A 27,772-nucleotide genomic window follows, 5' to 3' on the forward strand; every position below is an offset into this window, starting at 1 on the left:
CAATTCTCCAGGGAACAGATATCGGCCAATCGCTCGACCTTCCATTCCCTCTAGCAATGGCAAGCTCGGCACCCCACGATGTTACCCCGATTTTCAAGACGGATGGACAGTTAAATATCTCCGAATGTAACCACGCCAGTGAGACGTGTCTGGAGATGGTTTGCGTTTGGCTTGAATTTAATGAGGGGCTCTAGGTAGTGCGAGATAATCGCCTCGCCTGTTAGATGAGAGCCTATTGTTAGGCTACCGGCTCCGGTCTGCGGTAGGTCGAGTCTACAAGCCCCTTCTCAACCAGTTTGACGTTGTCCTAGCCCAGATCAACACGACTTTGCTCTGTGATGAACCCATGTCTTCTTCGTTACCTGCCGACATACAGACAACTCTCCCGCAGACCGGTCGCAGCAGAGCACCAGGCTATGTAGTGTGCGCATTTCGTAAACTAGCACCTCCTGTCCGTAAGCATCAATTATTATCACTGTACACACACTCTATCCAGTTTCCCGAGACCAAAATCGTCGTTTCGACCAAACGAAGCATCGTTTCACAAGCGCATGTTATGCAACCACACTATATCATGATCTAAGTTGCGTACCTACAATCGTGGGAACGGCGCGTACGTGGTCATTGTAATACTTGACGGCAACTGAGGCCGATATTGTAACCGTCAACGTTTTAAAGCTTTATGCTTTGGTTTTTGGTTTCATAGTCACGAGTCCGGGGGTAGGCTCGGTACCAACTGTTTACATCTGTGGGAAAAGGTCTGAACAAGCTATCAGAGCGAAACTTAAAGTCCAACGCTGCTGACCACCCTCTCGACGTCAATTTTGTGTCCCTTTGCAGCTTCTCAACGAGGAAGCGCAGGTTCAGTGTAGGCGTGGCAGATCATCCATCATAAACCGGCAGTTGATAAGACGAGTCGAGACACCTGCTGTCTTGCCCTGCATGTCAACAATGTACGACTTCATGCTATAATCTCGGGATCGGATCCTGGTGTCCCTGTTTACCATGTAAGAGGACCAAAATTCATCTCTTACTATGGCACTAGTCCGAGCAAGATCCATAAACAGATCTATCCAATCCTACTTGCATTCGGGGTTATCAAGAGCTGTCAGCCTGAGGGTACGAGGATACCAGGATCCATTACCAGACCGGTCAATATCACTTGCAGCCCGACTATGAGGAGCATCAGCTCTCAGCTTCCAGACAAGCAGCCGGATACAGCATGAACTCAGAGGCAATTCCCTCATCATCGTTTACAACTCAATTGGCAACTCTCGCTAGCAACCCCTCGAACATGTATGCAGCAAACGATGAGATATATGTTCTTGCATTACTACCATTGTACCATTACACTGCCCATCACACACACGTATCCAGGCAAGTAAGTCGGACAGAGGTAAAACACATTAAATTCATCGCTTCTTTTCTATAGATGCCAGTAGCATAAGTAGCAAACGGGCTAGTCCGAGTCAACTGCCTCTGCCGACATGATATGCACTCAGTCTACCCAGAGTAAGAGGTTCGGTTCGGCACCAGCACTTTGCTCAGGTACAAGACATGGACCCGGTATAATCCAACAGTTTGTCCTCCCTGCCTAAATTTCAACGGCACAAAAGCCTACCCATAACCCAAGCCCATGCTGAATGCCGAACAGCGGATAGAGAATAGGTGAGAACACGGGTAATACAGAAAGGGGAATCATCGAGTTGCGGATTGCGATGCCTCGTTAGACCTCGTATGCGTGAGAATGAAGGCCATAATGGCTCTCACATGGCTCACTTCTCCCTTTGTGATGTTCCATCCCCCTCCTGACAGTCGGACTCCTTCCTAAAAACGTCAAAGGAGAAGCTGGCCTCGACGTCGAGGAAGCCATCGCCATTCCCATGGAGCTACTAACAGCGCTCAGCGCCGAGTCAACCGGCGCCTCAACGCTCAATTTATCCCACTCAGGCTGAAAATCGAGCTGGTAAGGGTAGTAGCGTATGCGAGGAGTGCCACCCCCCTCAACGATGGTAGTCTTCTCGTACGTAGCGATGTGGATGGGCGGAGGTCGGGATCGTTTTCGTTCAGGCAGGGCATAGGCATACGTTGAGGTGATGACGAGTGCTGTGCCAAAGAGGAACTGTTCAAGTTAGCCGAGGTATCCACTTCTTCAAAGACAAAGTGAAAAGATCATAGAGAAAGGAAATCTACCCCTGATGTAACCCTCACCCCAAACACCCCAACGCTGGCGATAAATCCAATAACAATACTGATACTCGTGGCGAAATTCTTTGCGATATTGTCAGCATAATTGATGCATAACGATGTCAGCAACCCTCCCACAGCCTGCAGCACAATCGCCGTCCACACAACCCAATTGTACCCATCGAAGAACCCATGCTTGGAAATCTCCTTCCCATCCGTGATGATCACCCCAACAATCAACGCAGGAAAGAGACTGTAAAAAGCCAACTGAACGTTCCGGGTCCAGATGGAGACTGTCTTCGTCGGCTCTTTAAGCAATTTCTCAAAGTAAACTCCCGTTAGACCCGACACGATGGCAGCGACCAGCACGGCAGTCACACCGAGGGAGTAGTTCATGCGGGGAACGAGCTCCTGATCCTCGAGGATTCCTTCGTATGTGGCTGAGCGCCTAGTGAGAGGGCTACTGAGGTCCCCTGGAGCTGGAACGACGGTGTCATCTGCAATTTGGCCCAGCTCGTGCACTGAGCGGGGGAAGAAGTGGTCGCTGAGGTCAAAGATTTCGAAAGAGAGATTGCGGGAATTGGATGAGGAGGAGAGCGTGACGATGGAGATGCCGAGTGTGAGGAAGATAAGGGAGAGCCAGCGGCGGATGCCCAAGGAGCGGCCAAGGAGAAGGACCATGAAGAGTGCTGTGGTGAGGATCTAGAAGAGTTAGCCTAGTGCATGGCCCTAAGAGAAAAAAAACATACCTTCAACTGGGACAGTACCTGAAAGTGCACAACCTCCAGATTCCCGAGCGCCACATATTGCAGGGTATTCTCGAACGTGTACAGCACCGCGGGTATGGCCAGCTTCCAGCTGTCTCCGGAAAAGACAGAATGAAACAGCTGCTCAAACAGCACGGTAGCAGGCGTCTGGGGCGCCAAACTCCTTGAAGCATCGTAGATGGCAAATGTCAACGAAATAGCCAACTTGAGCACTTCATTCAACAATACAGCAGTCGAAGCAAAGTAGCGATGATCACCCGGGGGTCTCATCACCCGGGAGTAGTGGAGGATCTGTCGTGATTAGCTCATGTGCTACTGGGGGAGTGATCAGCGGACCGGGATTCGGGGAAATAGTATGACACACCAGGATGAGCGCCGAGTTCTGGAACGTCAGCTGCCGACATCACGTTAGCAATGACTCCTTCAGCGTGCAATTCTCGACTGCCAGCCTGAAGCCACCAAAGCGTACAGTGAGCAAGGAAGCTTGCTTCATGGGCAACCCAAACAGGGTCGGACCCGTGGTAAGCTTCGGGCCCCCGGAGAGCGCCATGCTGCGCACGGTTCTGCGCCTGGCTGCACGGCCGGGCCACTGCCGAGAGCTAGGCGGCGGGATCTCGGGGGTCGGGCTGGGCCAAGCAGCGGTGGGCTCCGCACTGAGGATCGGCACCGAGCAAAGCTTGGTTGCGAAGCTGTCAGCTGTTGCCGGGCGGGACTCGATGAATGGGGCACCGGCTGAGGCAGAAGCTTGACCCTACTGAAATGACGCGAGAATCGACCCAGAACTTTGCAGAGCTTACAACTGGGGCTTGGAGAAAAATTTGGCACTCAATTGCACAGGAGATGTAATGCAGGCCTGCCCGACGCTAAGAGAGCCAATGAATGGAGCTCAACTCCAGGTCCACGACTCATCAAGTGGCAGTGGCGACTTGCGATGCTCCTGCTGTGGATTGCTCGCAGTTTGCTAAAAGAGGGCTGGAGCTCAGGAAGTCGCTAGCAACGATGAAGTGATGTAACGGGATCGAGAATAAACAAAGGAAACTCCTGGCTGTTGGCATGTTTTTGCTCAACTGTCACGGCATTGAATATTGTCGGAGAGAGAATCTGGGTTGTTGGAGTCTTCAAACAGAATGCTTTCCGTCAACCTGACACCTGTCGCACATTGTCGTGATTATGGCCTGAACACTGCAATTGGCCGCGACAACACTGAAAGCAGACTTCTGTGTCTTGCAGCAAAGCTCAACAATGGAAAAGTTTCCGCATCATCTACAAGATTTTGCTCAGTGTTAAATGTGCTGCAAACGGCGTCAACTTCGGGTCCAATCAAACACCTGCAGTGCTGAGGGCAGGTACCAAGCAGGCACCCTGATGGTCTGACCCCTGGTGGCCGCCTGGTCGCAAAAGTCCTGCAAAAAGCCCTGTCGTCTCGATTCTCAACAGTCATCGATTTCCTTTTGCGAAACCCGAATGAAAATTTTTTTATTCCGTCATCGACGATGGGCCTCTCGATGGTCACCGCATGCAATGGCATGTAACAGCCGCCAGCTGGTCTCCTGTCGGCCGGGGCCGTGAACGCTCGAAACTCCAAGCTTTAACAATCTGCAACTTTTTTTGCAGGACGTCATGAGCAAACATCGCACTTACGTTTCCACAAACTTCTCCGAGTTTTGGCAGAGGCAAGAACAGGGCACGCCCAGTCCAGGTCATCTGGGTCGCATCTGCACCTGCCCAGTTTCGCAACGGCCCCACTGCTGCTGCCAAGACGCTGGCGCTGGGGAAAATCTGGAGAAGTTCTCCCCAGTTCTGGGGGGCATGGGCCCACATGTGCTCTGCTAGGCTCCAAGCTGCCCCGCTGGGCAGCCAGTCAGAGGATGGCAAGGCAACGGGTGACCATTGGGCCAGCAAGGATGTCACTGAAAACAGCCAAGAGCCACTGACGCGAGCCACTGAGAGCCACGGCAGCACCACATGTGCACCGCTCTTCCGGGCCACGACTGCTGAGTGACGGCTCAGCATCTGAATCGGCATGTCAAGATCAGCCAAGATCCACGACAACTAGCCAGGGTGAAGAGATACAGCCAGTCGGGACGTTCCAGAGCCTGCAGGAGGGTGACGACGAAAAAAATTGCGTGTGTCACGCCTTCGTCCCCGCAATTCCTAACAACACCAAGAACAACGGCGGCGGTGCATCGAGAACAAGGCCTAAGACTCCATCACAATGCTGTGCTAGTGTCTTCCATCCCTGACCGGCCCGCTACATGTTTGTCCCTGAGAAGCCAGCGGGCCATCTATCACCAGGAACAGGGCTCAAAACCTATCACAAGGGCAGAAAAATGCAGCCAAAACCAGCCAAAAATAATACAAGGAGAACAACCAGCAACGGCGGGGCAGCGGATCCATCCTGTCCGGTGCCTGTCTGGTGTCCCGTGACACGAGGCCCCGCTCGGTCCGGCTCCAGTGCTGCCAGCGCCGCCTCACCGCTGCCGGCATTACCCCCGGCGGCACACGCCATTCTGGCCGTGCGTCAGAAGGGTCTAGGTCCAGCTGCCGAGGATGGCGACGGCCCGTATTTTGGGCTGGGCTGGCATCTTATGGTTGGTGTTGGCGATAGATACGTATCTGGACTATGTACATGGTACAATTCTAGACCGCAAGGCTCGAGCACGCCAGTTTCTCGTTTTCTTGCTGTTTTGTTTTCTCCTGCATCTTGACTCATTTGTCCAATCAAAAAGTCCTTGTCTATTGTCCACACTTATAAGGCGCTGCCCCAGACATCGTCAGACCTCTCGGTTCCCCGTCACCATTCTCCAAACTCACTCTAGTGACATCACGCGGCTCTCGTCCTCTGACCCTCCTTACCCCTGAGCTTTACTACACATACAAGTTAACGCTCAACATCGCTTTGTCAATTGTTCTCGTTGACATCATCAATTCTCTCTCAATCTCCTTCCCTCCCACAAACATAATGCTGTCCTACCTTTCGATGCCGACACAACATCCCTTCGACAGGCCGCCAACAGAGGCGGCCTTCGAGCTCCTCACTCCTCAAGAACACCCGGACAAGCTTCGGCAACAAGAGCAACAAGAGAAGCCAGAGCAACAGCAACAACAACAACCACAGGAGCCTGAGCCCCAACCACAAGCAGAGCTCATCTCCTTAGATTCCGATGGTGACCTCATCCTTGTCGTCCGCGACCCCTCTAAGTCCACAACCCGCCACTTCCTCACCAGCTCCTCCAAGCTTGCTCAAGCGTCGCGAGTCTTCTGCACAATGCTCGGCCCCAATTTCTCCGAGGGCCAGCGTCTGCGGTCTGAGCCCAACAAGGACGAGCCGGCAACCGTGACCCTCGATGAAGATGACGTCGACGCCATGGACTTTATTCTGAGTGTCATTCACACCGACACATCGCGCATCATGACCGTTACCCTTACTGCGAGGGACATCGTTGCCATTGCTCTCCAAGTAGACAAGTATGACTGTGCGCATGCCCTTCTGCCGTGGATTAATGCCTGGTGCAACCCGAATTGCTTCCCCATCGACAAGAAGGAGAAGACAAGGGATATGGGGTATGCCCTGCTCGCTGCATACCTGTTTCGGTCGCCCAACTTTGAGAGGATATCTGCCTTTTATGTGAAGGATCTCCCGCCGGATTTTGTGGATACCTGGGCGAAGGAGGAGGTATTGGGGAGGTTACCTGAGACTGTATGGGGTATGTCTCCTGTTTTCCTACTTACACTTAGGTCGACCATATGCTAACATTTCGCCTGCAGAGGGCCTCCTCACCCAAGTAAACACGACCCTCCGCTCCCTGCGCCTCCTCGTCCTCCGTGTAGCCGAGGACCTCCGTCGCGAGCGCCACATGAAGCGCTGCCAAAACACCAACTGTGTCGTTTGCTCTTCACCGAACAGTCCCAATTCTCCTGCTGCCTCGGAACCCCTCCTGCAGAGCCGTTGCCCCCGCGGCATGTCAGAATACCTGGGTGTCCTCCAGGGTGTCGATATCTGGCCCTCCTTGCTGCCGTTTGAGACGCTCAGTGTGAACAACGTGGTCGAGTTGATTGAAACATTGCCTAAACAGGTGGCTCATCGTTGCTCGGATGGGACGCATTGTCGGTTGAAGTGCGGAGTGGAGGAGTTGTGTGCCAAAGTGAAGGGGGAGAGGGATTCTATGAAGGGTGTGCCACTTCCGCCGCTGGAAGGGTAATCTTGTCCTGCATCTTTGCGGTTTCCTTGGTTGCTGGAAACGCTGGGATGACGGCACAACAGCACGGCTGGATCGGTTGTTTAGGTTTATAAAATTTCCCATTTTGTTGTATTCTTTGGGAGCGCGACTTACAAGGGAACGCAAAAGGAATCTGGGTCCGGTTGGGTTGGTTTGCTTTCGAACGAATGATTTGTCTAATAGTATTTTCTGGTCTGCGTGGCTTAGGGAACGGTTTTAAAAACGAGGATTCAAAAAAAATTTCACAGGACATAAACGATACAAGTTGTAACCACTCTAATCTACTACATTCTCCTTCTCTGAGCAATCTTGTCTCCATCCCTTGTCTCGACTATATCACGATGCGCTCCTCAGACAGCCATGAAATTGAAGCCTTGTCAAAACAATGATACCGATGGATCAAGTTGCTAGTCTAGTGTTCCCTCATCTGCCGGATAACCTCCCGCTTAGGCAACCTCCTTGGCCTCATCATCAAGTACGCACCTCCCAGTCCAACCGCACCCATGCTGTATAGTCTGATATCGTCACCGTCAGTTTATGTCAATATCAACGGTCTTATGGTGACGGCGAGGAAGGGATCAAGGGATAGAAGGAGGGAAATAAGACGTACGCCCATCGCCTAGGTGTCGGATCCGTCCCATCCTTGTTGAACTCCCGGGTTACGCGTCCCATGGTAAGGTCGCCTGCCATCCCTCGGCCGGGTTTGGAAAATTCGGGGCCGGCGTCGCCTCCTGTTGTGGGATAGGAGCGAATTTGTTGTTTGGGGAACGGACGTAAGCATGAGGTTACTCGGGGGAGGGAGGTTAAAAGTCTCATTTTGGCGATAAGTTCTGCGTTGAAGTTTTGTTGGGACTTGGAGCAAGATAGAGCTTTGAGTTCGATATCCAAGCGATGACCCTGGAAAACTCGGTTGGAAATCGACTTGGATTAAGTTGTTGATCAAGTGCTTTTACAAACTTGAGCCCTGTCATCGTGTGTAATCGAGCTTCCCAGAGACGGGCCAGGGATTAAAACGAGCTATGATATCATGACTGCCAGCGTCACTTCCACCCCACTTCCGTTGCAGCGTTGCTTGTCCGGCGCTCCGCACACCCGGGTTCGTGGCTCGACTCCGTAGCTGCTGCCTTCTTTGCGTACCTGCCAAAGCAGTTTGGTATAATTATCACTGGAAAATAGGGAACTAAGGCATCAAGTTGGTGTAAGGGCCACCTTCAATGTTGATGACGTCCGGGAACTCTGGCATTGTTGGTACCCATCACTGAGGGATCCAGCGGTTGCATGATCACTCTTTGACGGATGACTCAACTGATATCTCAGAAGTTGCGCATTGGTGGTCATGGGAATTTTGTGACGATCAATCCTCAATTGAACATTGAAACGTGTGAAGCCTGATAATCACCCTCTCCATTAGCTTCAGAGATGTTCCAATGTAGCCCCCTCAGGGTGTCAAGACTACATAACGTTATCTTTATTCTCCTGCGTACGGATCTCTTTGCGGTCCGACCGCACCCACGCAGCGAGTGTTCTCGCAGACCGCGTCACACCGTGAAGGCTCGACTTCATCACAAAGCCAGATTGAATTCAAACTTATTCAACCAAATTCCTTTAGAGTCCCAGTTGATGGGAGGTAAATCCCTTCAATAATCTAGGTCCTTTATCTTAGTTTGTCTTGTGATTAGTCACCTCTTATGCTCGTCAAGTCTGCATTTTCACCAGTAAACTCAGCTTTGTACCTCTATAGCCTTCCCACCTATATCGGGAAGATGCTTGAAGCTCACAAAGAGAAAATTCCTATTCAAGAAGACTATCGCGCATTTGTCGAACACACATCACCAGACTTCCACCGTTGCATTCATAGTCTGACCCAAGCCAGCTCTCAATATGAAGACTCCGACTTTGAGTCTGTTCACATAATTCTGGATGTGCCAGCAGGCTCCCTAGTGGAAACAAGCACTTTCCCTCAAGAAGTAGACACTATCAGCATCTCTGAGTAATTCACTAGGACGTAATGGACTTCGTAAGCTATGTGTTTCTTTGGGATACCTCAGAAAAGTAAGCAACTAATCGGCTCTCTCGGTCATTATCGCCTATAGATGTGGCTGTGCAAAGAGTTCACTCGGGGTTGCATTTAAACGGCTGCTCATCATTGGATCCTGAATCTTTGCTATCAGAAAACCCTATGCTTCACAGCGATGTAGGGCGAGCCAAACAATCACGTCAGGCAGATCTGGACTGAAGCCTTGCTAACTTTAACCTGTCCGCCTTGGATGCTTTCATGGTCGAACCTGAATAGGACGTCGTGTTTAGAAGACCTAGAGATCCCAATTGAGCATTGGGTATATGACGGCAGCTCAACCTTTCATCATGAAAAAACGATCCTTGAGCTTTTTTATCAGTTCCTTCTCACACGCCTTTGTCTAGTTAATGACATCAGCAAATAAGAGAATTTCAACTTGTCCCAACCCAAACAAAACAGGACAATTCACAATGGCCGACTCCGCCCCTCCTCCAAAACGTGAAGGTCGACTGCGCGCTTTATTCAGTAAGACCAAACAGTCAAACGCATCATCTTCAGCATCAATCACTACAGAGCGGAAGAAACGTTGTTGGATCTCCCTCACCTGTTTCGGTACCGGTTCTTTGCGCTCAGTTCACGGGATGAGAGGGGTCGATGGATCTGGGAGCGCCAGCTATGGGCGGGTAGATGATGCAGCGCCCTTCGGGTGCAGAAATGAGGGCGGTGTTGGAGGATGGGGAGGAGGTGGAGCAGACGGAGGATAAGGAGGTATTAGTGGTGGTGGGGGCTGGTAAGGTCACTGGATTGTAGATAATGTTAAGCAGAGATTCATGTATCCGGTGCCTGCGAGATGAGAGAGACCAGAATGTGGCAGTTCTACTACATGTAGGACAGGTGAATGTAACGGTCACAAAGGAGAGAAGATCAGAAGGGGCCAGGAAGCAGGAGACGATGGAGCCAGGCGAGGTGCTGTCGTCTTCGGGGTACACAATATCAGGATAATAATGTATTGATTGAGTCAGCTCGTGGAAATGACCCCTGTTAGTTCCAGTCTTCCCTTCAGCCGTCCCTGCCAGCTTCCACAACCTCGAAGTAGCAACATCAATCCTGCATTCCTAACCCCTTCTCCAAGATGCAACTCGCGACATGCTTTGACTCCCCTTATCCTTGTAGTGCCGGCAGACTGTTGTTCAGATCAAACTCCTCTGGAGCCTCAACCCTCTCCTGACCCTCGCCACCACGCACAACAGGGTAGTTCAGGATGCTTGCAATAAACGAGATAAAGACAATCCTCGGTCGGCAGGGCAACGCTACAGCAAATCAGCGCACCACTTTATTCCCAACATCACTCTTTTGAAGTTTTCCAACCCACTGTTGACATTGACCAGCCAGGCATTGAGAATAATCGTGTTTACATGCAGCATGATGTCGGCAAACTCAAGCGGCGTGAGGCTAAACTGGGACTGGGAGATATCCCCTGTGAGAAACCGCACCTTGGGATGCGTGTAAATTGACATGGTTCCGGCCATAACCCAAGAAGCTCTACATCTACCGATGAGGTGCATCAACAGACCGGTTGATACAATGATTACCGTTAGCATCGGTATCCAGCATCAATTGGTGCAGGAGATGTGTCCCCAGACCTCCCGCAGAGCCTATCACCAGCACACAGTTCAAGGGCTTGGCTTCAAAATGAGAATATCGATGGAACATGGCGGACATTCTTTCCTCATGAGACAGAGGAGACGGTGACATCTTGGAACTGTCTTCCTTTGAGCTGATTACTTCCACAAAGTTCTTAATCGTAGTGCATGTGAGTCCTGACCTATTGAGCAACTTTAACAGCTGCAGAACTTGAAGCGAGTCTGGTCCATATTTCAAGACGTTGGTGAAATCTCCGAGTTTTTCTTCTTCTGGTCCAAGCACCTTGTAGAGAGCCTTGCGGACAATGATATGAACCCCGTCAAGTTCCTCTTGTGCTTCTTGGCATCTTGGGGGTTGAGCCATCTGTTTGTGTTTCCGACAGAAGTGTTGGCAGAAAGATTGAGCTTGTGCTACAAACTTGAGATCTCCTCATGATATAGCTGATATATCACCTGTCTCATAATTCTACCCTTAGGGGAGCGCTTGAAAGGCTTGTCTGGGTTGGCGACAGCAACCATGGACCGCCAGACCTTGCTGTGAGAGGGGCAGCAGTTGGTTAGTGTCCTCGATATATGTCCAAATGCGGTCGATGAACCTCCCAAAGTCGAGTTAGGCATTCTGCGGTTGTGATTCTAGGATTAATCTTGCCTGAAACCGCCCAGCTCCCGCCATTAGAGCTCCTTTGACCCAGAAGTGTCCCTCCACGACTTTCTCAAGGGGTACCGGTTTGGACTTCTCGCCATTGCTGAGCATAATGAGGTTATCAATCCGTCCCAAATGCCTCTAAAGCCTGGGTTTTGTGGGAGGTTACTGATAGAGGTCTTTGGACTGCCACTAATCAAGGTCAGGAAAGTTCTGAAACACATGCCGGTAAGTCGATCCTTGAATCTTTTGGATCACAAGCTCTGCCACGGAGTGATTCCATTCAAGGCTCCATGACAATGCCAGCATGAGGACTCCACTTTAAATACTCCAATCTTGCGAGTCAGTCAATAGCAGGGTGGAAATGTTGAGGGCCTCGGTGCTCCCTGTGGCATTAATGAACGTCGTCGCCTTATCTTGTTTCCGCATGACTTTGCAAGGGGTTCTCCCCCATAGATGATGCTTTGGACTTCAAAAAGAACGTCAAGGCCATTACGCAGATCGCACACATCCTCCAAAATAGAAGGAGCACATGCAACACAGCTTGGTTTCACCCCCAGTATGGTCTGTAGTAACCCCTTAGCGGTAGGGGGCTTCCATGGGAGGTAAAGAGCCAGTGGCTTTCGGTAGTAGATTGTCCTTAAGAGAAACAGCAGTCCAAAGACATGGAAGAAGGGCACCGTGACCAGGATAAGGCCAATTTCGAAAACCATCATGGTAGTGTCGGCGTCCAGGAGGGGTTGGGAGGGATATCATTTCGGAGCAAGCTCGGAACACACCAGCCTTTATGTGAATGGGTTTCGGGACGCCAGTTGTACCGCTGGAGTGGAGGATAACGACTGTTTTGTTATCATCTAGTTCAGTAACTCTAATTGGTGACACATGCTTTGTGTTTTGAGAGGAAAGGATTGTCCATCCAGAACCTGGGCAACCTTAAGGAGTGGCAGGTTGGCGGTGAGATCTTAGGCAAGGTCCTTGTACTCTGGGCTGAACATAAACTTGTTGCATCGTGCGGAGTTCAGCAGAATGCTTGTCTCCTCCCGGGAGTTCCTTGGAGAGATCAAGAAGCTCTGCACCCAGTGTTGATCCCTAGATGTGGCTTCATTCATCAGCCCATGGGATTGTGTGTTTATCTTGTAGCCCAGCTTTAGCAAAGCCAGAATCACGGTGGGATACCTGATGTCGTTAATGCCAGTGTATCCCACAATATTGTCTCCTGAGCCGAGGCCAAACACCTCTTCTATCCAGACGGCCAAGGTATTGACAGCCCTGGACATGCAGGATATCAATGGGAAATCACATGGGAAGAGAGTTATCATAAATCCATGGAGGTTGAAGGAAAGATATATCCGTAGGGAAGTAACATGAAGGCCAATATCTTGGGCAACTCCCGATGCCATTTTGGGCCAGGTCTTCGATGCCGCGGCCTATGGCCGCATCCTTCCATCTCAGTGTCCGTTTACCTGCAGTTTAGGATCAATATTGGTGTCCTACACCAACAGCACGATGCCCCTGAAGGATCCGAGCTGCATATGCCGTGCCACGATCCATGCCGCAAATACAAGTCATTATGCTGGATGCATGCAGGGCCTCACCGTTCCGCGGTGGCAGTCCCCAATTACACGGGAGCCTTCGCAAGAAGTCTTAGTCTAGGCGCTAGTCCCCACGTCTCGGGGCGTTTGATTGTTGTGATTGTGATGTGGGAGATTGCACAACGATGCAACATGGACTGAAGATAATCTGCGGAAAAGCTGGAGATAAGACTGGTTGAAGATAAAGAAATTCGACATCCAGAGGTATTCCTGAGATAGACAAATTGATGTGGCTTCATGTCAATGCTGTTGTTGTGGAGTGCTTGTAAAATAGGTATCGAAGACTTTTTGAATTATGCTTATCACATGCATCCTAGAACGCGACAACTAAAGATCTTCCCCAAGAAGCAAACTTGTTCAAAAACGGCAACCGCCCAAAACGAAATAGGCTAAAATCAAAATTTTATCATACAAACCCCTCTCAATACGTTGGCGCAATCTTGCTCACCTCTTGACCCCTCCCTTAACGTCGCTCAGGGAGAGGATCCCCTTGTTCACATTCCCCGACACTATATTAACGCCCATCCCCAACTTAAATGCCTTCAACGGCCCCGTACTCAATACCGTTCTATGTGCCTGTGCTTTGCCCCCGCGTTCATCACCAACAGTACTACTACCCGAGTGTGGCGCAAGTACAGGCACATGCTTCACGCTCACCCATCCAAGACTTCCACCGCTGATCGGCCGCCACTGCCGCTGGAAGTGCTCAAACTTGAATCCATCCATGAGTGTAACGCTGCCGCTGCCGCTAACGTCGGGACGGAGCTTCCTCTTGTGGAGGATGGAGGCGACGTGTAGAAGCGGGAGCGAACATTGAGCTTGCTCATCATAGCGTTCATGGCGGTTGTGGGATCGATTGAAATGGGGAGTCCGGGTGGAGGAGTGGGCGGGGAACGTGAACTGAGACAAGCTTTCGTACCATGGGATGGTGTGCCTGAAGAATTCCCAGCGACAGAATTAGACCTTGAAAGTTTTGACACCCTTTCCAGCGTCGGTGCGCACAAGGCATCTGTCGTGGTAGGCCTTGTCGCTATTCTTCTCGCGAACCCGAGCTGGAGGGCGGCGTAGGCGGCCTTCGATCAGCACCCGGATGACTTGCCGCGGCAAACTTCTCCTGCAGCTGCACGAACGAGAGCTGCATCGACGGCAGCTTGCTCAGCCGACGGATGGACCGCATGTTTGTATCAAATGAAGTTTGACATGGCGCGAACGGCAGCCATGTTCTCGTGTGTGGCCATGGTATTGGTGTCGACGGGCGGTGATGTAGCTGCCCGCTGCCAACACCCGCGCAGGTCACATCTGCATCACCGGCAAAGGTTGAGCGCAGCTTACACTTTGCGCGGGAGATAGTCAAGTCAACGGTTGAGGGCAACAGTTCCTACGAGTAGTTCGATATGGAGTATGTCCCGGGTATCTCCACGGAGATGAGCTCTGTAAGCCAAGAAAGATCACCAATGAGATCAAAGGCGCGGTTCCAGACGCGGGAATCGGTCTCTGCAACAGCTGCTTGCAAAAGATCACCAAGTGTGCCACGAACTGGCCACTCCGTCGTGGCTGGGACCTGGAGGACCGTTTTTGAAGAGGCTCAGAGCATGTCGTGGATTTTGAGAGCGAGTTCCTTCGTGATAGGAGCAAGATACCCCCGTCGGAGGATATCTCTGACCGTGAGCTGGGGAGTTGTGGAGGGTTGGCGCACAGCACTCAAATGTCGGACGAATCGCTTCCATTGCTTGTTCAGGGCCACAGGAGTGTCCAAATAGTCAGCAAGACCCAGGGCGGCAGTGACCTTTGCACACTCTCCCCAACTGTTCAGAGGCATGACGGCAAGTCGATCGCCAGGCTGCTATGTAATGCCTGTGTTGGTTAGGTCGAGCGTGACCATGGCGATAGACCTGTTGGGATTTTTGTCGACAAGGAGCGGCTAAGGATCCGTGAGCGGTACCGGCATTCCTCAAACGTTCCTCGAATCTCGTGTGGCTCGATCGTCATTTCACCACGGTATGGTTCAAGTCGTTCCTTTATCGCTTCGGAGAACTGCTTGTGAGTCACCTCCCACGGCCTGGCATTCTTATCAGGGGCTCCTGACAGACCATTCGTCTCGGTACGGCCAGTCTTGCTGGCAATCCCGAGAATTCCAAAGACCTTGTAACGATGAGCGCCCAAGAACCCTTTCACCCGTGTACGTTTCCAAGTTTCCTTCCCAAACGCCCAGGAGCCTGGAGTCTCCTGTCTGCTTATTGAAGTCGGGAATGCTGTGGTAATTCTCAACTGCAGCGATAAGGCCCGAAGATTTGTCGGCAGCCAGGCATGCAGATGAAGACCTTCCCTCCCGAGAAACGAGTCGTAGCGCTTACGCTGAAGTAAGGCATCCATAAGGAGGAATGGAGGGAACTGCAAGCCGGACGCGGCTGGGCAACGCCGGCTAAGCGGTGCCGAAAACTTGCCCCACCAGATCCATTGGTGACCAGCAACGTATTTTTCGCCGCTGCTAAGGTTCGTATTGATGCTTGCAAAGGCCGTGGGCATGCGCTCAAGGATATCCTTCAGTCGGATCAGCTCCCGCAAGAGGCCTTCAACATCCTTGTTCATCCCGCATTCCTGGCAAGCAGCGATAGCGTCAGGGCCGTACTGAAAAGAGGCTGAAGTCTCTGCACAACCCTTCTGGAAGGCCATCTCCGTTCTCTCACCGAATATGGGCCAACGCATCTCATATTGTCGAACTGGCCAACGTACGGGTAGGTAGAGTTGGAACCCTTGATCTTCATGTCGAGGGAGGATTGATCACAAAAGCTCAAGAAAGGAATGGCACGGCCAAGACGCCTCGAAATCTGCAAGTATGGGAGAGCGATGCAACGAGGAATGCCCGCCGATTCCTCCCCTAGATCGTCGCCCATCTCACAATCCGGCCGATACTTCGTGTTGTTGACTGTGACGCCCTCGTGATCGTCGTTTTATCTTCGTACGAATAAATATGGCAGAGCATGCCCAAGGCAACAACGGCGGCCCAGAGTGCCTGGTCGGGAATGACGTCCTCCGTACCCTCCACAAGAGGCAGCGCTGCATGGTTTTCCTGACCGTACCCCTGGCAACAATACCCGGCATGCGCTCGCAGAGGTAAGACCAAATACGACCGGGGGAATATGCGAGAGCTGCAGGGGCCTCTTCGTAATCGCAGGACAAAAGCCATGCTCAGCGCTGAGGTAGCCATCCTTCCAACCAGTACGTGGGCCAATTTCCTCTGCCCTAATCGTAACCTGGCGTGCGGGTGCTCCAAGTGCCAGAAAGAGGAGATCATGGTCGTCGGCGTTCAAGTGATCGACATTTTTCGCGGAGGTGAGCTCGCTCGGGTGGGAAGTCGCGGTAGAGGATCTCGTTAATGGACTTGCGTTCTCTGATTCGTAATCAGCAGAACGCTTTTTAGAGGGATCAGATGTGTTTCCATACCCCCGCAGTCATTCTTCCGTATCAACACCACCGGGGATCTAAAGTGGTCGGCAGCGTCAGCTACGTTGACTCACATGGGGGAAGAGGACTGGACACATACACCGAAGGCCGTATGGATATCTTCCAGTTGACAGTAGCCGAAGAAAGAGCAGCCACGAGGGCCTATGATGCTGCTCGATCTGCTGTGGCTAGCAGCTGATGCGGCAGGGCATTGACCACCGGACCTGCCGGAAACTGGGCACAACTGAATAAACATCGGAAGACTCCACACTTTGTGTGGATCGAGATAAAACAATAGACAAAGAAGTAGGGCCTCCAGGGCACTCGAAACAAAACTGAAGATTACCAGAGGGTGTGGCAAGATGGAGGCATAGGGCGGCCGTAGGAGAAGCGAGGAACCACTGCAGTTCAATGACTTATACGACGACCTGGCATTGCGTCTTAAGCCATCAGGGTTGTCACCATCCCCTGTTGAATGTCAATAGGAACTCTGCAATCCACATGTCGACGTCGTCATAATACAGGGGGACGTCTCCAGGGGTTATGGTAAAAATTAGAAAGGCGTCAACCTTGAGCCATTCAAGCTTCTTTGGTTTCTGGGGCGGATTTCTGAGCTGGGACAAGTACCCGGCAGAAGCGTTGTTTTTCGGCCCTGTCTGAAACTAGCCATCGTCCCACGTGCTGGCAAGCTGGTAGTTGGGGCCATCGAATGGTAAGTTTCAAATGCAGTCGACACGAAGGCCCTGGCGTTGTGATGCCATGGTTTCAAGTTGCGCTGTCGTGTTAGGAACTCTGACGTGCTTTATGGGGTTGCGGGTATATGGGTCGAGGAGATCGACCGCCGGCCAATCAATCATCGCTTGCGGGTTGTGTCTTAGAAATCTCAACACGAGGCTGTGTCAACAGGTTTTGAGCTCTCCCGGGCAACTCCCGGGTAGGGCATATCATCACGAGCTGCTCTTGTAGTTTACGACGCCGAGGTATCCTTAATCTTGTGAGAGTTGTGGGGCAACAAGTCTCGCGTTTCGATGAAAATTCTTGATGCTATGTTTGTCTGTCATAGAGTCTAGCAAGAACTAACGTGCTTCCAGTGCATTGAGTCGGACGGAAAATCATCAGCCCACTCGCTGTCTGTTCAAAACATCACCCAAGCAGCCAAAATTCCAGACACACAAGGTACCTGTCATCCAAGCGATCGCGGCAGGCTATGTTGAAGAGTAAAGCGAAGCCTATGTTCCAATCCAGATTACGCTGTTTCATTTTTGGTCGAAAACTTTCCGGTGTACTAGTCTCTGGGAAAAGGCAGGGCGACGATATCATGGACCGTTGGGGCCCTCCGGCACCTGCTAAAGGTGTGGAGTTCCAGCTAGTGACAGCGAATATTTCAAGGGCGTGTAGCTCATTTGGTAGAGCGCTCGCTTAGCATGCTCGAATGTATGCGAGAGGTACTGGGTTCGATTCCCAGCTCGTCCACGATAGTTTTGCCATTTTTTGCCAGCACTTGCAGCGCCGGTTTGTGTGCCTTTAAAACAATTGCTGATGCTTAGAGCCTATTCTGGCCATATTTGATCGATAAACAAAGACATAAGGATGTGGTACCTTGCGTACAGCGAAGAGTAGAATAGGTGTTAGTCGTTTGGGCGTACCAAGTTTCTTTAGACGTCTCATTCCACTTTACTATCTGTCGATAGATAGCAAACCTTTGTTGTGAAGTTGGCAATGCCTCACCCATTGGGGGCAAGGTTAATGTTACGGTTTGTAGTGGGGCTTCGTAGCTGCCCCATAGACGGCGTAGCAGAAGACCAGTGGGAAGACCCCGAGTGCAGTCAGGAGGAGTACCAATCAGAAGGAGGAGCGCAAGTGTCGCAATTCCCTCACTGCGATAACTGCAAGAAAAACAATCATGAAGGCTCAAGCAATGGTAAACAAAGCAGGTATACCAACGACTTCGAATGTAAACATGTATATAGAATGGCCCATTCCCCTGAGGCATGACGACGACTGCTCAGTCAACAATGGAAACAGTTGTCAACCAGCAACTGCTGGCCACAGTAAGCCACAGTAACTATTATGTAAGGACCCCCAGTCCCTCACGTTTTAACAATTTGCCACTATCGTCGGACCCATCTCAGGAGGTTGTGGATTCGTCACAGTTGACTTAGATTCTGAATGCATGTATATATTGCACGGTAGACATCTTTGGATCTTTTCTCAAGGGGGACGCTCGCCCCAGTCACCAAAAAAGACAGCTGACAGATGGTCTTCCACGATGGAACTGAAGAACACACTGCTGGAAGGCTCTACTTAGCCAAATGGTCGCCGACGGATCGACCTTTGTCTCGATTCTTCAATCATCAAAGCTTGAAAAGGCCGACAGAGTGCTTAAGAGAATCCCAGACTACTAAAAATATATTGTAGGAAACGTTTAGGCAGCACACCTTTGGTCGACGCCGAGATTACGGTGATCCAGCTAGCCTTCCAGAGATGGATTCGGATATGGTTCAAGGCTTATGGATATGAGAAACAGGAGTGTTCACACAGATTCAGAAAGTACTGGGGTCGCCGGTTTTTGCACGCCCGTTTGCATTGCTAATTGAGGAGTTCTTCCTCCGCTTCTCTCGCGCGGAATCTATCTACCTTATGCACAGAAGATCCGTCCTTTTTCATACTACCAAAGGTCGTTCTTCGCTAGAGACTCTTGGCTTTCATTCTCCTGATACCCCTTGTTCGTCAGGACAGAGATGCTTATGCAAGTAATCGGTACCAGGTAACCCTTACAGAATCAGTTTAGCAATATTGCGCTTGTAGTTTTCCCACGCCATCACTTCTATCTTCAGTATATGAAATATATACAGTATCAAGGTAATTTGATCCTGATTCTGTCTAATTAAAATTCTAGACGAGTCGTCGTGATGTCTCTGTTCTGTTGTTTGCTTGACCCCTTCCACCCATCAGCCGCTGCTCTGGGCGGTGGGAGAGAATCCTCTAATGGCAGGCGGTGAGCAAACTAGGAACTCTGGGCTGCCCCTCTTCGTTGCCCCACACCACATGTCACCGTAGGAACGCACGCAACGCGACATCTTATCAGTTCCACATCCACAATTTTGGTCGAAAAAAATTTGGCTGTCGGGTCCCCTCTTTGTTACCCGTGTCTCGGACCCCGAACAACAGTTTTTTATTCTGCTCTACAGCTTCCCCGTACCTCTTCCTCTCCTCGTCTTCATTTCTTATATTTGATACCCCCTCTATTGTGAAGATACCAATTAGAAAGAAGATGGATAAGCAGAGGTTGGCCGCGCTCCTTCAGGAGTCGCAAGTTCGTGAGTCAAATCCGTCCCACACCTTTGCGTCCACTCAGCAGTCGCATGCAGTACTCTTTCACGTCCTCACAATGGCTAACTCGATGTGCTGCGTTAGCCAACACCAAAAACCTCAAGGCTGTCACGTCGGAGTTGCAGAAGAACTACTACTCCCACCCTGAATCTCTGCTTCTCCTCATCGAGATCGTCGCAACCCATGAAGATCTCAATGTAAGGCATCAGGCCGCTGTGCAGGCCGCTCGCTTGGCCGTTAAGCACTGGGAGAGGATCCCCAAGGAGCAGAAGAATGCTGTGCGTCAGCATCTCGTTCAGGCCACGATGAATGAGCAGACCCTTCGCACCCGACATGCAAATGCGCGCTTGCTGGCTTCAATCGCTACCATTGACCTCGAGGAAGGGGAATGGGCCGACCTGATCCCAGCTCTCTTCAACCTGGCCACAAGCAACGAGGTTGCTCAGCGTGAGGTTGGCTCATACATTATCTACAGTATCCTGGAGGAGAACCCCGTCGCTTTCGGCGATCATATTGCCCAACTCCTTGAGCTATTTAGCCACACCCTGCGCGATCCACAGAGCGCTGACGTTCGTATCAACTCCATGATGTCAATTGGCTCTATGCTCATGCTCTTTGAGCCGCTGGAGGAGGAGGAGCAGGTTAAGGCGCTTCAATCACTCATCCCTTCGATGGTCGAAGTCCTTAAGGACGCCGTTCAGGGTGGCGACGATGAGAAGACGAACCAAGCCTTTGAGGTTTTCCAACAATTCCTCGCCTATGAGTCTGCCCTTCTCGGCAAATACCTGAAGGACCTTGTTCAGTTCATGATTGACCTAGCTGCAAATACCCAGGCTGAGGATGACGTCAGGAGCCAGGCGCTTTCCTTCCTTGCACAAACTGTCAGGTACAGGCGCATAAAGATACAGGGCATGAAAGACATGGGCAAGGAACTTACTCTCAAGAGCTTGCTTATCCTCACCGAGATTGGTGACGTTGAGGACGAGGATGACATGAGCCCTGCTCGGGCAGCCCTGGCCCTGCTCGACCAGCTGGCCACCGATCTTCCCCCTCGTCAGGTCATTGTCCCTCTTCTTGACGCCCTCCCCAAGTTTGCTACCTCCAGCGAGGCAGGCTACCGGAAGGCTGGCATTCTTGCCCTTGGTACCGTCTGCGAGGGTGCTCCGGAGTTCATCTCCTCCCAGATCAAGGGTATCATGCCCGTGGCCCTCAATCTTCTCAATGACGCTGACATTGGTGTCCGTCACACCGCCCTCATTGGCATTGCTCGCCTGTCCGAGGATCTTGCCGAGGAGATTTCCGAGTACAACGAGCCCGTGATGGCTGCCCTCGTGAAAAATCTCCAGGCTGCTACTGAGCCGACCGTTGACCCGAAACTAGCTAAGAAGAACATTGAGATCATACGGTCTGTTTGTGGTGCTCTCGACGCCATGTCTGATGGCTTTGACTCCGAGTTCCTGAAGAAGTATTCCCATGAGCTTGTGAGCAATATTGGCTCGCTGATCAGCCATGAGGACTACAAGGTCAAGGTTGCCGCTTCTGGCGCCATCGGTGCCATTGCTGAGGCCCTTGGCGAGGACTTCAAGCCGTACTTCGAAGAGACCATGCGTGCTTTAGGTCCCTACCTTGCAGTAAAGGAGACCGAGGAGGATCTGGCGCTGCGTAGTGGCGTGTGCGATTCCATTGGCCGCATCGCTGCCGCAGTTGGTCCTCAAGCTTTCCAGCCCTACGTTGTGGACCTCATGCGCTCCAGCGAGGAGGCTCTTCACCTGGATAACACTAGGCTGAGGGAGAGCAGCTTCATTCTCTGGAGCTCTCTTGCCAAGGTCTACGAGAAGGAGTTTGCCCCTTTCCTCGAGGGTGTCTTCACCGGTCTCTTCCAGAGCCTTGAGCTCGAGGAGGAGGAGATCAAGCTCACCCTCAGCGAAGATGAGAAGGGCATCGTCGGCACCGAGGAGGAGGTTATTACCGGTGGCAAGAAGCTGAAAATCAAGAATGCTGTTGCTGATGAGGAAGACTGGATGGATGACGATAGCGATGACGACGACTACGAGGATTTCGGTATTTCTGCTGAGGCACTTGAAAAGGAGGTTGCTATCGAAATCCTGGGTGACATCATCACCTACGCCTGCGGTCCGGACGATATCGCGCGCTATCTCGAAAAGGCGGTCGAGAGCGTCTCCAACCTCGTTGATCACAGCTACGAGGGCTGCCGCAAGGCTGCCATTGCGACCCTATGGCGCTCGTACGCGCGTGTTTGGCAGCTCATGGAGCAGGAGACCGGCACCAGCTGGGAGCCTGGTCTCCCCCTGAAGCAGACCCCAACTGTCACTCTTGTCAAGCTCGGCGAGATTGTCTCTAAGGCGACGCTGTCCCTGTGGCATGAAGAAACCGATCGGTAAGTTCGTCCGCTTTCAATGTTCCACTTCAACCCACGTCCAACATGATGAGCATCATGCGCTATTACCCAGCTCACTCAGACGCAACTTCGCGGATGCTGAGGACACGCAATTATCACTTTCTGATTGGTCTCTTATCTGTTTTATTTCTTTTACATTCATCCGTCTTCGAAAGCCATATGCTAACTGATGCAAGTTCTGTCGTCACTGAGATCAACCGCAACATTGCAGCCACCCTTAAAGCCTGCGGCCCGGCAATCCTCGCTCAGAGTGATATGCTGAAGGAGTCGATCACTGCTGTCACAACTATGATCACCCGCGCTCACCCTTGCCAGCAGGATCTGGGCGATGAGGAAGAGGAGCAGACCGTTGAGGGTACGTCGGAGTACGATTGGCTCGTCATTGATACTGCCCTTGACGTTATCATCGGCCTTGCTGTGGCCCTCGGTCCTGGCTTCTCAGAGCTGTGGAAGATATTCGAGAAACCGCTCCTCAAGTTCGCCTCTTCCGAGTCAGAGAACATCGAGCGCTCTACTGCCGTTGGTGTCATCGCTGAGTGCACGGCCAACATGAAGGCTGCCGTGACTCCGTACACCGAGAAGCTGCTCAAGATCCTGCTTAAGCGTTTGTCTGACACCGACCTGGAGACCAGGAGCAACGCTGCTTATGCCACTGGTCAGCTTATCTTCAACTCAACTGACAGCAACACCTACCTTCCCCACTTCAGCACCATCCTTGGGAAGCTTGAGCCCATGCTCCAGCTAGAAGGTGCTCGCATTAAGGACAATGCCGCCGGCTGCATCTCCCGCATGATCATGGCTCAGCCAACTGTTCTTCCCCTAGGCGAAATTCTTCCTGTTCTTGTCAGCCTCCTTCCTCTTAAGGAGGATTATGAAGAGAACACCCCTGTCTACGCCTGTCTTTTCAAACTCCGTAAGTTTCCTTGATCTAGCACGCTAGTAATGACGATAAGACTAATTGCCTTTGACAGTCGAGGCGCAGGAACCCACCATCCAGCAGCTGGCTCCTAAGTTGGTGCCTGTTCTCGAGTCTGTCCTCAACCCGCCTGAGGACCAGCTCTCCGATGAGGCTCGCGACAATGTCCGCAAGATTGTTGCCCTGCTGTTCAACGCCAATCAAGCTCTCTTCGCCAATCACCCCAACGCAGTGAAGCTGGCTGGCCTTGCTTAATTGACCTGACCACACAAGATAGATCCCCAAAAAGATCAAACTGTGGGTTGATATTTCATGATATGATCTACTCTATGAATGATGACAACAATTCCTGGGATGTGATGAATGACGGTATAGATACATGGGATTTTTGTGGCGCATTTAGCCGATGGGGGCGAAAAGGGTTTTATGGAGACTGAAAGTGGGAACTAGGATTTCTTTGCACAAAAGAATGATAGATTTTTGCTCTCAATTCCATGTTCTCATATTGTCTGCATCTACTTGACATTCCCTCCACCCCTAATCAGTTACCCAAAGCCTTCAACGCATCTTCAAGGCTTGTACCGGTGAGTCTCTCGAAGACTTCGGTATAGCGGCCCTTGGTCTTCTCGACAACTTCCGAAGGCATCTCAACATCGGGTTTGCCTTTCTGGGGCCAAGTGTTAGTAACGGGTAAAAATTATGGCTGTAAGGAGTCTTACCAGGCCATTATCCGTCAACCAATTCCGGAGGACCTGCTTGTCAACTAGTTTGAGTGTTAATACATGTTGATGGGGGTCCAAGTACAGGGTGACATACATGAATCCTGCTCCCGCCCAACTGTTTGCTGTTAGCATTGTTTGGTGTGCTTGGTATTTGTGTGTGGCTGACATACCTTCATAATCCTCCTTGCTCCAGAAGCGAGAGGAGTCAGGACTAAATCTTTGTCAGCTCCATGTGAACTGTCTACTGTGTGAGCTTGTGAAACACGTACGTGAGAACCTCATCGACAAGGTAAATCTCATCGGTCTCCTCATCCAGACCGAACTCGAACTTGGTGTCGGCCTTAGGGACAGAAGTTAGCAGAACACACAAAGCTACTATCTCCACGATGCAACATACGATAATGATGCCTCTTTCCTCCGCATACGCGGCACCAGCCTTGTAGCAAGCCAGGGCCAACTGCTCGATGCGAGAAGCATACTTCTCGCCAATGATCTTGCAGGCCTGCTCCGGTGAGATGTTGATGTCCTTTTCACCAAGCTCGGCCTTGGTGGAGGGTGTGTAGATGGGCTGCGGCAGCTTTTCGCAGCGCTTGAGGCCGACGGGGGCAGGGAGACCGTGAATGGTCTGCGTCTTCGAGTACTCCGCCCAGGCGCTCCCGGTCACGTAGCCACGGACTAGAGGATAAGCAAAGTGTTAGCGCCCATTATTGGTGGAGTGAATTAGCATGGGGCGAATGAAGAGTGAGACTTGCCGATGGCCTCGATAGGAAAGACCTTGAGGCGACTGCAAAACATCAGTCAGTACATGTTTCGCAAAGCCAGCGCTCGCTGCAACTGCAGATGTTGAATCGTACCGAACGGTCATGGACCGGCCACGGAGCATCTGCGCCTCCTCGGGGGAGACAACACCGGACTCAGAAGGGGGGCCAAGGTGCAGGAAGTGGTGCTTGAGGCCTGGCACACGAGACGAGAGAATCTCGAACCACTTCGCCGACAATAGAGTCAAGATAATCCCCTTGGTCGGAATGCCATTCTATCAATGTCTTTATCAGAGAATGTCACCAAAGAACTGGACAAAAGTCGTGCAGTTTCGCACCTTGAGAATGACGTCATAGGCGCTGATGCGGTCTACACACGGTAAGTTAGCTACGCGTCCAATTGAGAATTACAGGTAATATTTAGGTGCAGCATGCCTGATGTGACAAAGAGAAGTCTCGGCTTCTCACCGTCTGGGAGAGAGAAAAGGTCTCTGGACAAATGAAATTAGCATTTGTCCGAGCTCATGTTGTTAAAACCGTGCCGAAGGGGAATGAGTGATTGCCAATCGGCACACCAAGCCGCACTGTGTACGAGCCAACGGGAAATGGCTCGCTGCGGCTGCCAGATACCTACCGAACTTTTCCCTGGGAGACCTTGGGGAGGGATGAAAGGGGGATGCTGGTGAGGGTTGCTGTGGTCATTGTCATGGGAGACGATGGCGGCCACAGGAGACAGTCAAAAGCGGGAGGTTGTTGAGGAGAGGCAGCAGAAGAGGGGCCGACTGCGAGCGCTGAATGGGGGAGGCCGGCTGCAGACGTTAGAAAATATGGAAAATATAAAAAAAAAATCTTTGTCAATGTAGGTTATGGTATGGTATGCAAAATTGCTCAGCGCGGTCGAGGTGTTTGTGTCGCGGTCAATTATCACAAAAAAATGAGCAAGGGGCATTGGCAAACAGGAGCAAGCAACGCGACATCGGCACGTGGAGGGTACGTACCTTGGTATGATACCCCACTTAATCTGGCCCACGACACACCCAAGACCCTGGATGAACATGGGGCGAATCGTGTTGACATCGAAGATGGAGATTTTGGGTGTCGGTTTTCAATTTGAGATATGAGATCGGATGAACAGCGTAACAGAACAGGTTAGCAGTAAGCGTAATTGGTTATTTTAATCAGTTTCCCTCGATAATATTCGCCATGTTATGATCATCATGACGGTACAAGTGTCCCTTGTCTGCACTTTGCACCATGGTAGGGAGTTGCCCCTCTGCTTAACCCTAGCACCAACTGGTATGGATTTGATGGATGTGGTACATCGCGACCCTTCGCCCGACTGTAGCACGTCAACAGCTAGCTAGGCTGTCACTGCATTTTCGAACTGCCCATTACGCACCTTTTGCGGCAGCAAGAATGGCTCACCGAGTGCTGACCTGGCAACGGGGAGCGCTTTCCCAACTTTCCGGCGCAGTACCAACAGTTCTTCCATAGAGATTCTGTGCCCCACTTATGGCACAGCTTTCTTTCTCCGCCAATCGTCCACGCCGAGACATTCGCCCTCCTTTCATGGCATACTGAGCCCTAGCGTCTGAGCCTTGCAAATTCGAGCAGCAGACACATATACAGCAATCGGGAGCCCAAAACATTCCTTCAATAGTCTCGTCGTTTCCAGACCGTTTCCGCCACCTCTATAACAACCGGCATCACAACCTCATTGTCAACATGAAGCTTCTCTACCCGAACACGCTGAAGCTCGATCCCTCAGCCATCGCAGGCTTTCCCACTGTGACTTTGCATCTGTATGACGCCAGAGCACCGACCATCCCCGATGAGCTTCTTGACGCTGAAATCCTCGTTACCTGGGCCAACTCTCCTGCGAATTTGAAGTTTGCCGCGCAAAACATGCCCAACCTGCGCTGGATCCAGTCCCTGGCCGCAGGTCCCAACGATGTCCTGAACGCCGGCTTCGACCGCTCCCGCATTACCGTCACGACAGGCTCTGGCCTACACGATCGCACCGTCGCCGAGCATACTCTCGGCCTGCTTCTCAACGCCGCCCGTCGCTTCTACGAAATGCGCGATTACCAGCTGCAGGGCAAGTGGCCTGGTCATCTGGGCGGCCCACAGCCCGACCGCGAGAAAGGGACCTTCCGGACGCTGCGAGATGCGAATGTGTTGGTTTGGGGTTTCGGAAATATCGCCAAGTGCCTGACTCCGCTGCTGACTGCACTGGGGGCTCGAGTGCGTGGCGTCGCGAGACGGGCAGGTGTCAGGGCTGGGGTCGAGGTATTTACCGAGGATAAGTTACCCGACTTGCTGCCAGAGACAGACGCATTGGTCATGATTTTGCCGGGTGATCCCTCGACAAGACATGCATTGAACAAAGAGCGCTTGGCCTTGTTGCCTAAGCATGCCTGGGTGGTCAATGTGGGACGTGGGACGTCAGTGGATGAAGACGCGCTGTTCGAAGCACTTGAGAAGGGTGAGATTGGCGGCGCCGCTCTCGATGTGTTCGAGACGGAGCCTCTACCGGAAGGTGACAAGTTGTACAAGGCTCCAAACCTGATTCTGTCCCCTCATGCCGCTGGCGGAAGGCCGCAAGATAGCGAGGAGCTGATCGTGTACAACTTGAGGCGGTTCCTAGCTGGCCAAGATCTCCGCAACATCATCTAATACTAGATTTCGAAGAACAGTAGAGACGAAGCTCGAATTTTAATCGTACTATGGTGAAATGCAACTGTTCGCCCAAATTAAAAGTCGCCATCTACAATAATAAATATCTGGTTCAGCACAAACACTCAAGCCGACACCAGGTGTATATCGGACTTTGGCACACAGTGTAAACCTCAGATTATGAACAGCCGTCTATCCCCCTCGCCACCCAATTAAAGACATGGCTTCTTGTGGTGACGAGCCTACCGGGTATAGATAGCACCCAACTGCTCAAAGCCGTTTCAAGATTGCACTCACACATTGGTGTATTAGTAGGAGTGCCGACTATAACGGGCCCTCGTCGACTCACCAGAGCAACCTATGCCCCTATAACAATAGCGTTGTTAGGCATCCAAAAACGTTTGCTGATCTTGACATCTCGGGGAATGACCGCCG

General features: G+C 51.6%; 7 protein-coding genes and 1 non-coding gene across 8 annotated transcripts; 4 read left to right on the forward strand and 4 right to left on the reverse strand.

Moving 5' to 3' along the window:
* Positions 1 to 1,726: 1,726 nt before the first annotated feature.
* Positions 1,727 to 5,463, reverse strand: CTHT_0064450 (uncharacterized protein; the record flags this gene model as incomplete). The annotated part of the gene is made up of 7 exons (XM_006696687.1): positions 1,727 to 2,122; positions 2,212 to 2,889; positions 2,937 to 3,245; positions 3,319 to 3,348; positions 3,424 to 3,705; positions 4,596 to 4,967; positions 5,314 to 5,463. The coding sequence occupies 7 exons, from the start codon at positions 5,461 to 5,463 to the stop codon at positions 1,727 to 1,729; spliced, it is 2,217 nt and encodes a 738-aa protein (XP_006696750.1).
* A 453-nt stretch (positions 5,464 to 5,916) lies between these two features.
* CTHT_0064460 (uncharacterized protein) lies at positions 5,917 to 7,156 on the forward strand (the record flags this gene model as incomplete). Its single annotated transcript, XM_006696688.1, has 2 exons — positions 5,917 to 6,661; positions 6,723 to 7,156. The coding sequence occupies 2 exons, from the start codon at positions 5,917 to 5,919 to the stop codon at positions 7,154 to 7,156; spliced, it is 1,179 nt and encodes a 392-aa protein (XP_006696751.1).
* A 430-nt stretch (positions 7,157 to 7,586) lies between these two features.
* CTHT_0064470 (uncharacterized protein) lies at positions 7,587 to 7,990 on the reverse strand (the record flags this gene model as incomplete). Its single annotated transcript, XM_006696689.1, has 2 exons — positions 7,587 to 7,689; positions 7,785 to 7,990. 2 exons carry the CDS (start codon positions 7,988 to 7,990, stop codon positions 7,587 to 7,589), a joined length of 309 nt encoding a protein of 102 aa, XP_006696752.1.
* A 6,664-nt stretch (positions 7,991 to 14,654) lies between these two features.
* On the reverse strand, positions 14,655 to 15,834 carry CTHT_0064480 (uncharacterized protein; the record flags this gene model as incomplete). The annotated part of the gene is made up of 3 exons (XM_006696690.1): positions 14,655 to 14,912; positions 15,119 to 15,749; positions 15,803 to 15,834. 3 exons carry the CDS (start codon positions 15,832 to 15,834, stop codon positions 14,655 to 14,657), a joined length of 921 nt encoding a protein of 306 aa, XP_006696753.1.
* Positions 15,835 to 17,901: 2,067 nt separating this feature from the next.
* CTHT_0064490 lies at positions 17,902 to 17,986 on the forward strand. The gene is given in 2 exon segments: positions 17,902 to 17,938; positions 17,951 to 17,986. It is a non-coding gene; the product is annotated as a tRNA-Ala (tRNA).
* Positions 17,987 to 19,787: 1,801 nt separating this feature from the next.
* CTHT_0064500 (importin beta-4 subunit-like protein) lies at positions 19,788 to 23,436 on the forward strand (the record flags this gene model as incomplete). Its single annotated transcript, XM_006696691.1, has 4 exons — positions 19,788 to 19,833; positions 19,931 to 22,244; positions 22,442 to 23,178; positions 23,237 to 23,436. 4 exons carry the CDS (start codon positions 19,788 to 19,790, stop codon positions 23,434 to 23,436), a joined length of 3,297 nt encoding a protein of 1,098 aa, XP_006696754.1.
* A 286-nt stretch (positions 23,437 to 23,722) lies between these two features.
* On the reverse strand, positions 23,723 to 25,363 carry CTHT_0064510 (phosphoribosylaminoimidazole-succinocarboxamide synthase-like protein; the record flags this gene model as incomplete). Its single annotated transcript, XM_006696692.1, has 11 exons — positions 23,723 to 23,848; positions 23,901 to 23,944; positions 23,998 to 24,018; positions 24,074 to 24,114; positions 24,173 to 24,243; positions 24,301 to 24,578; positions 24,652 to 24,677; positions 24,758 to 24,936; positions 25,000 to 25,031; positions 25,130 to 25,152; positions 25,296 to 25,363. 11 exons carry the CDS (start codon positions 25,361 to 25,363, stop codon positions 23,723 to 23,725), a joined length of 909 nt encoding a protein of 302 aa, XP_006696755.1.
* A 1,023-nt stretch (positions 25,364 to 26,386) lies between these two features.
* Positions 26,387 to 27,337, forward strand: CTHT_0064520 (uncharacterized protein; the record flags this gene model as incomplete). The annotated part of the gene is made up of 1 exon (XM_006696693.1): positions 26,387 to 27,337. The coding sequence occupies one exon, from the start codon at positions 26,387 to 26,389 to the stop codon at positions 27,335 to 27,337; it is 951 nt and encodes a 316-aa protein (XP_006696756.1).
* Between the last annotated feature and the right edge of the window lie 435 nt (positions 27,338 to 27,772).

The sequence above is a fragment of the Thermochaetoides thermophila genome, assembly GCF_000221225.1.
Source record: "Thermochaetoides thermophila DSM 1495 unplaced genomic scaffold scf7180000011821, whole genome shotgun sequence".
In the NCBI taxonomy this organism is placed as follows: domain Eukaryota; kingdom Fungi; phylum Ascomycota; class Sordariomycetes; order Sordariales; family Chaetomiaceae; genus Thermochaetoides; species Thermochaetoides thermophila.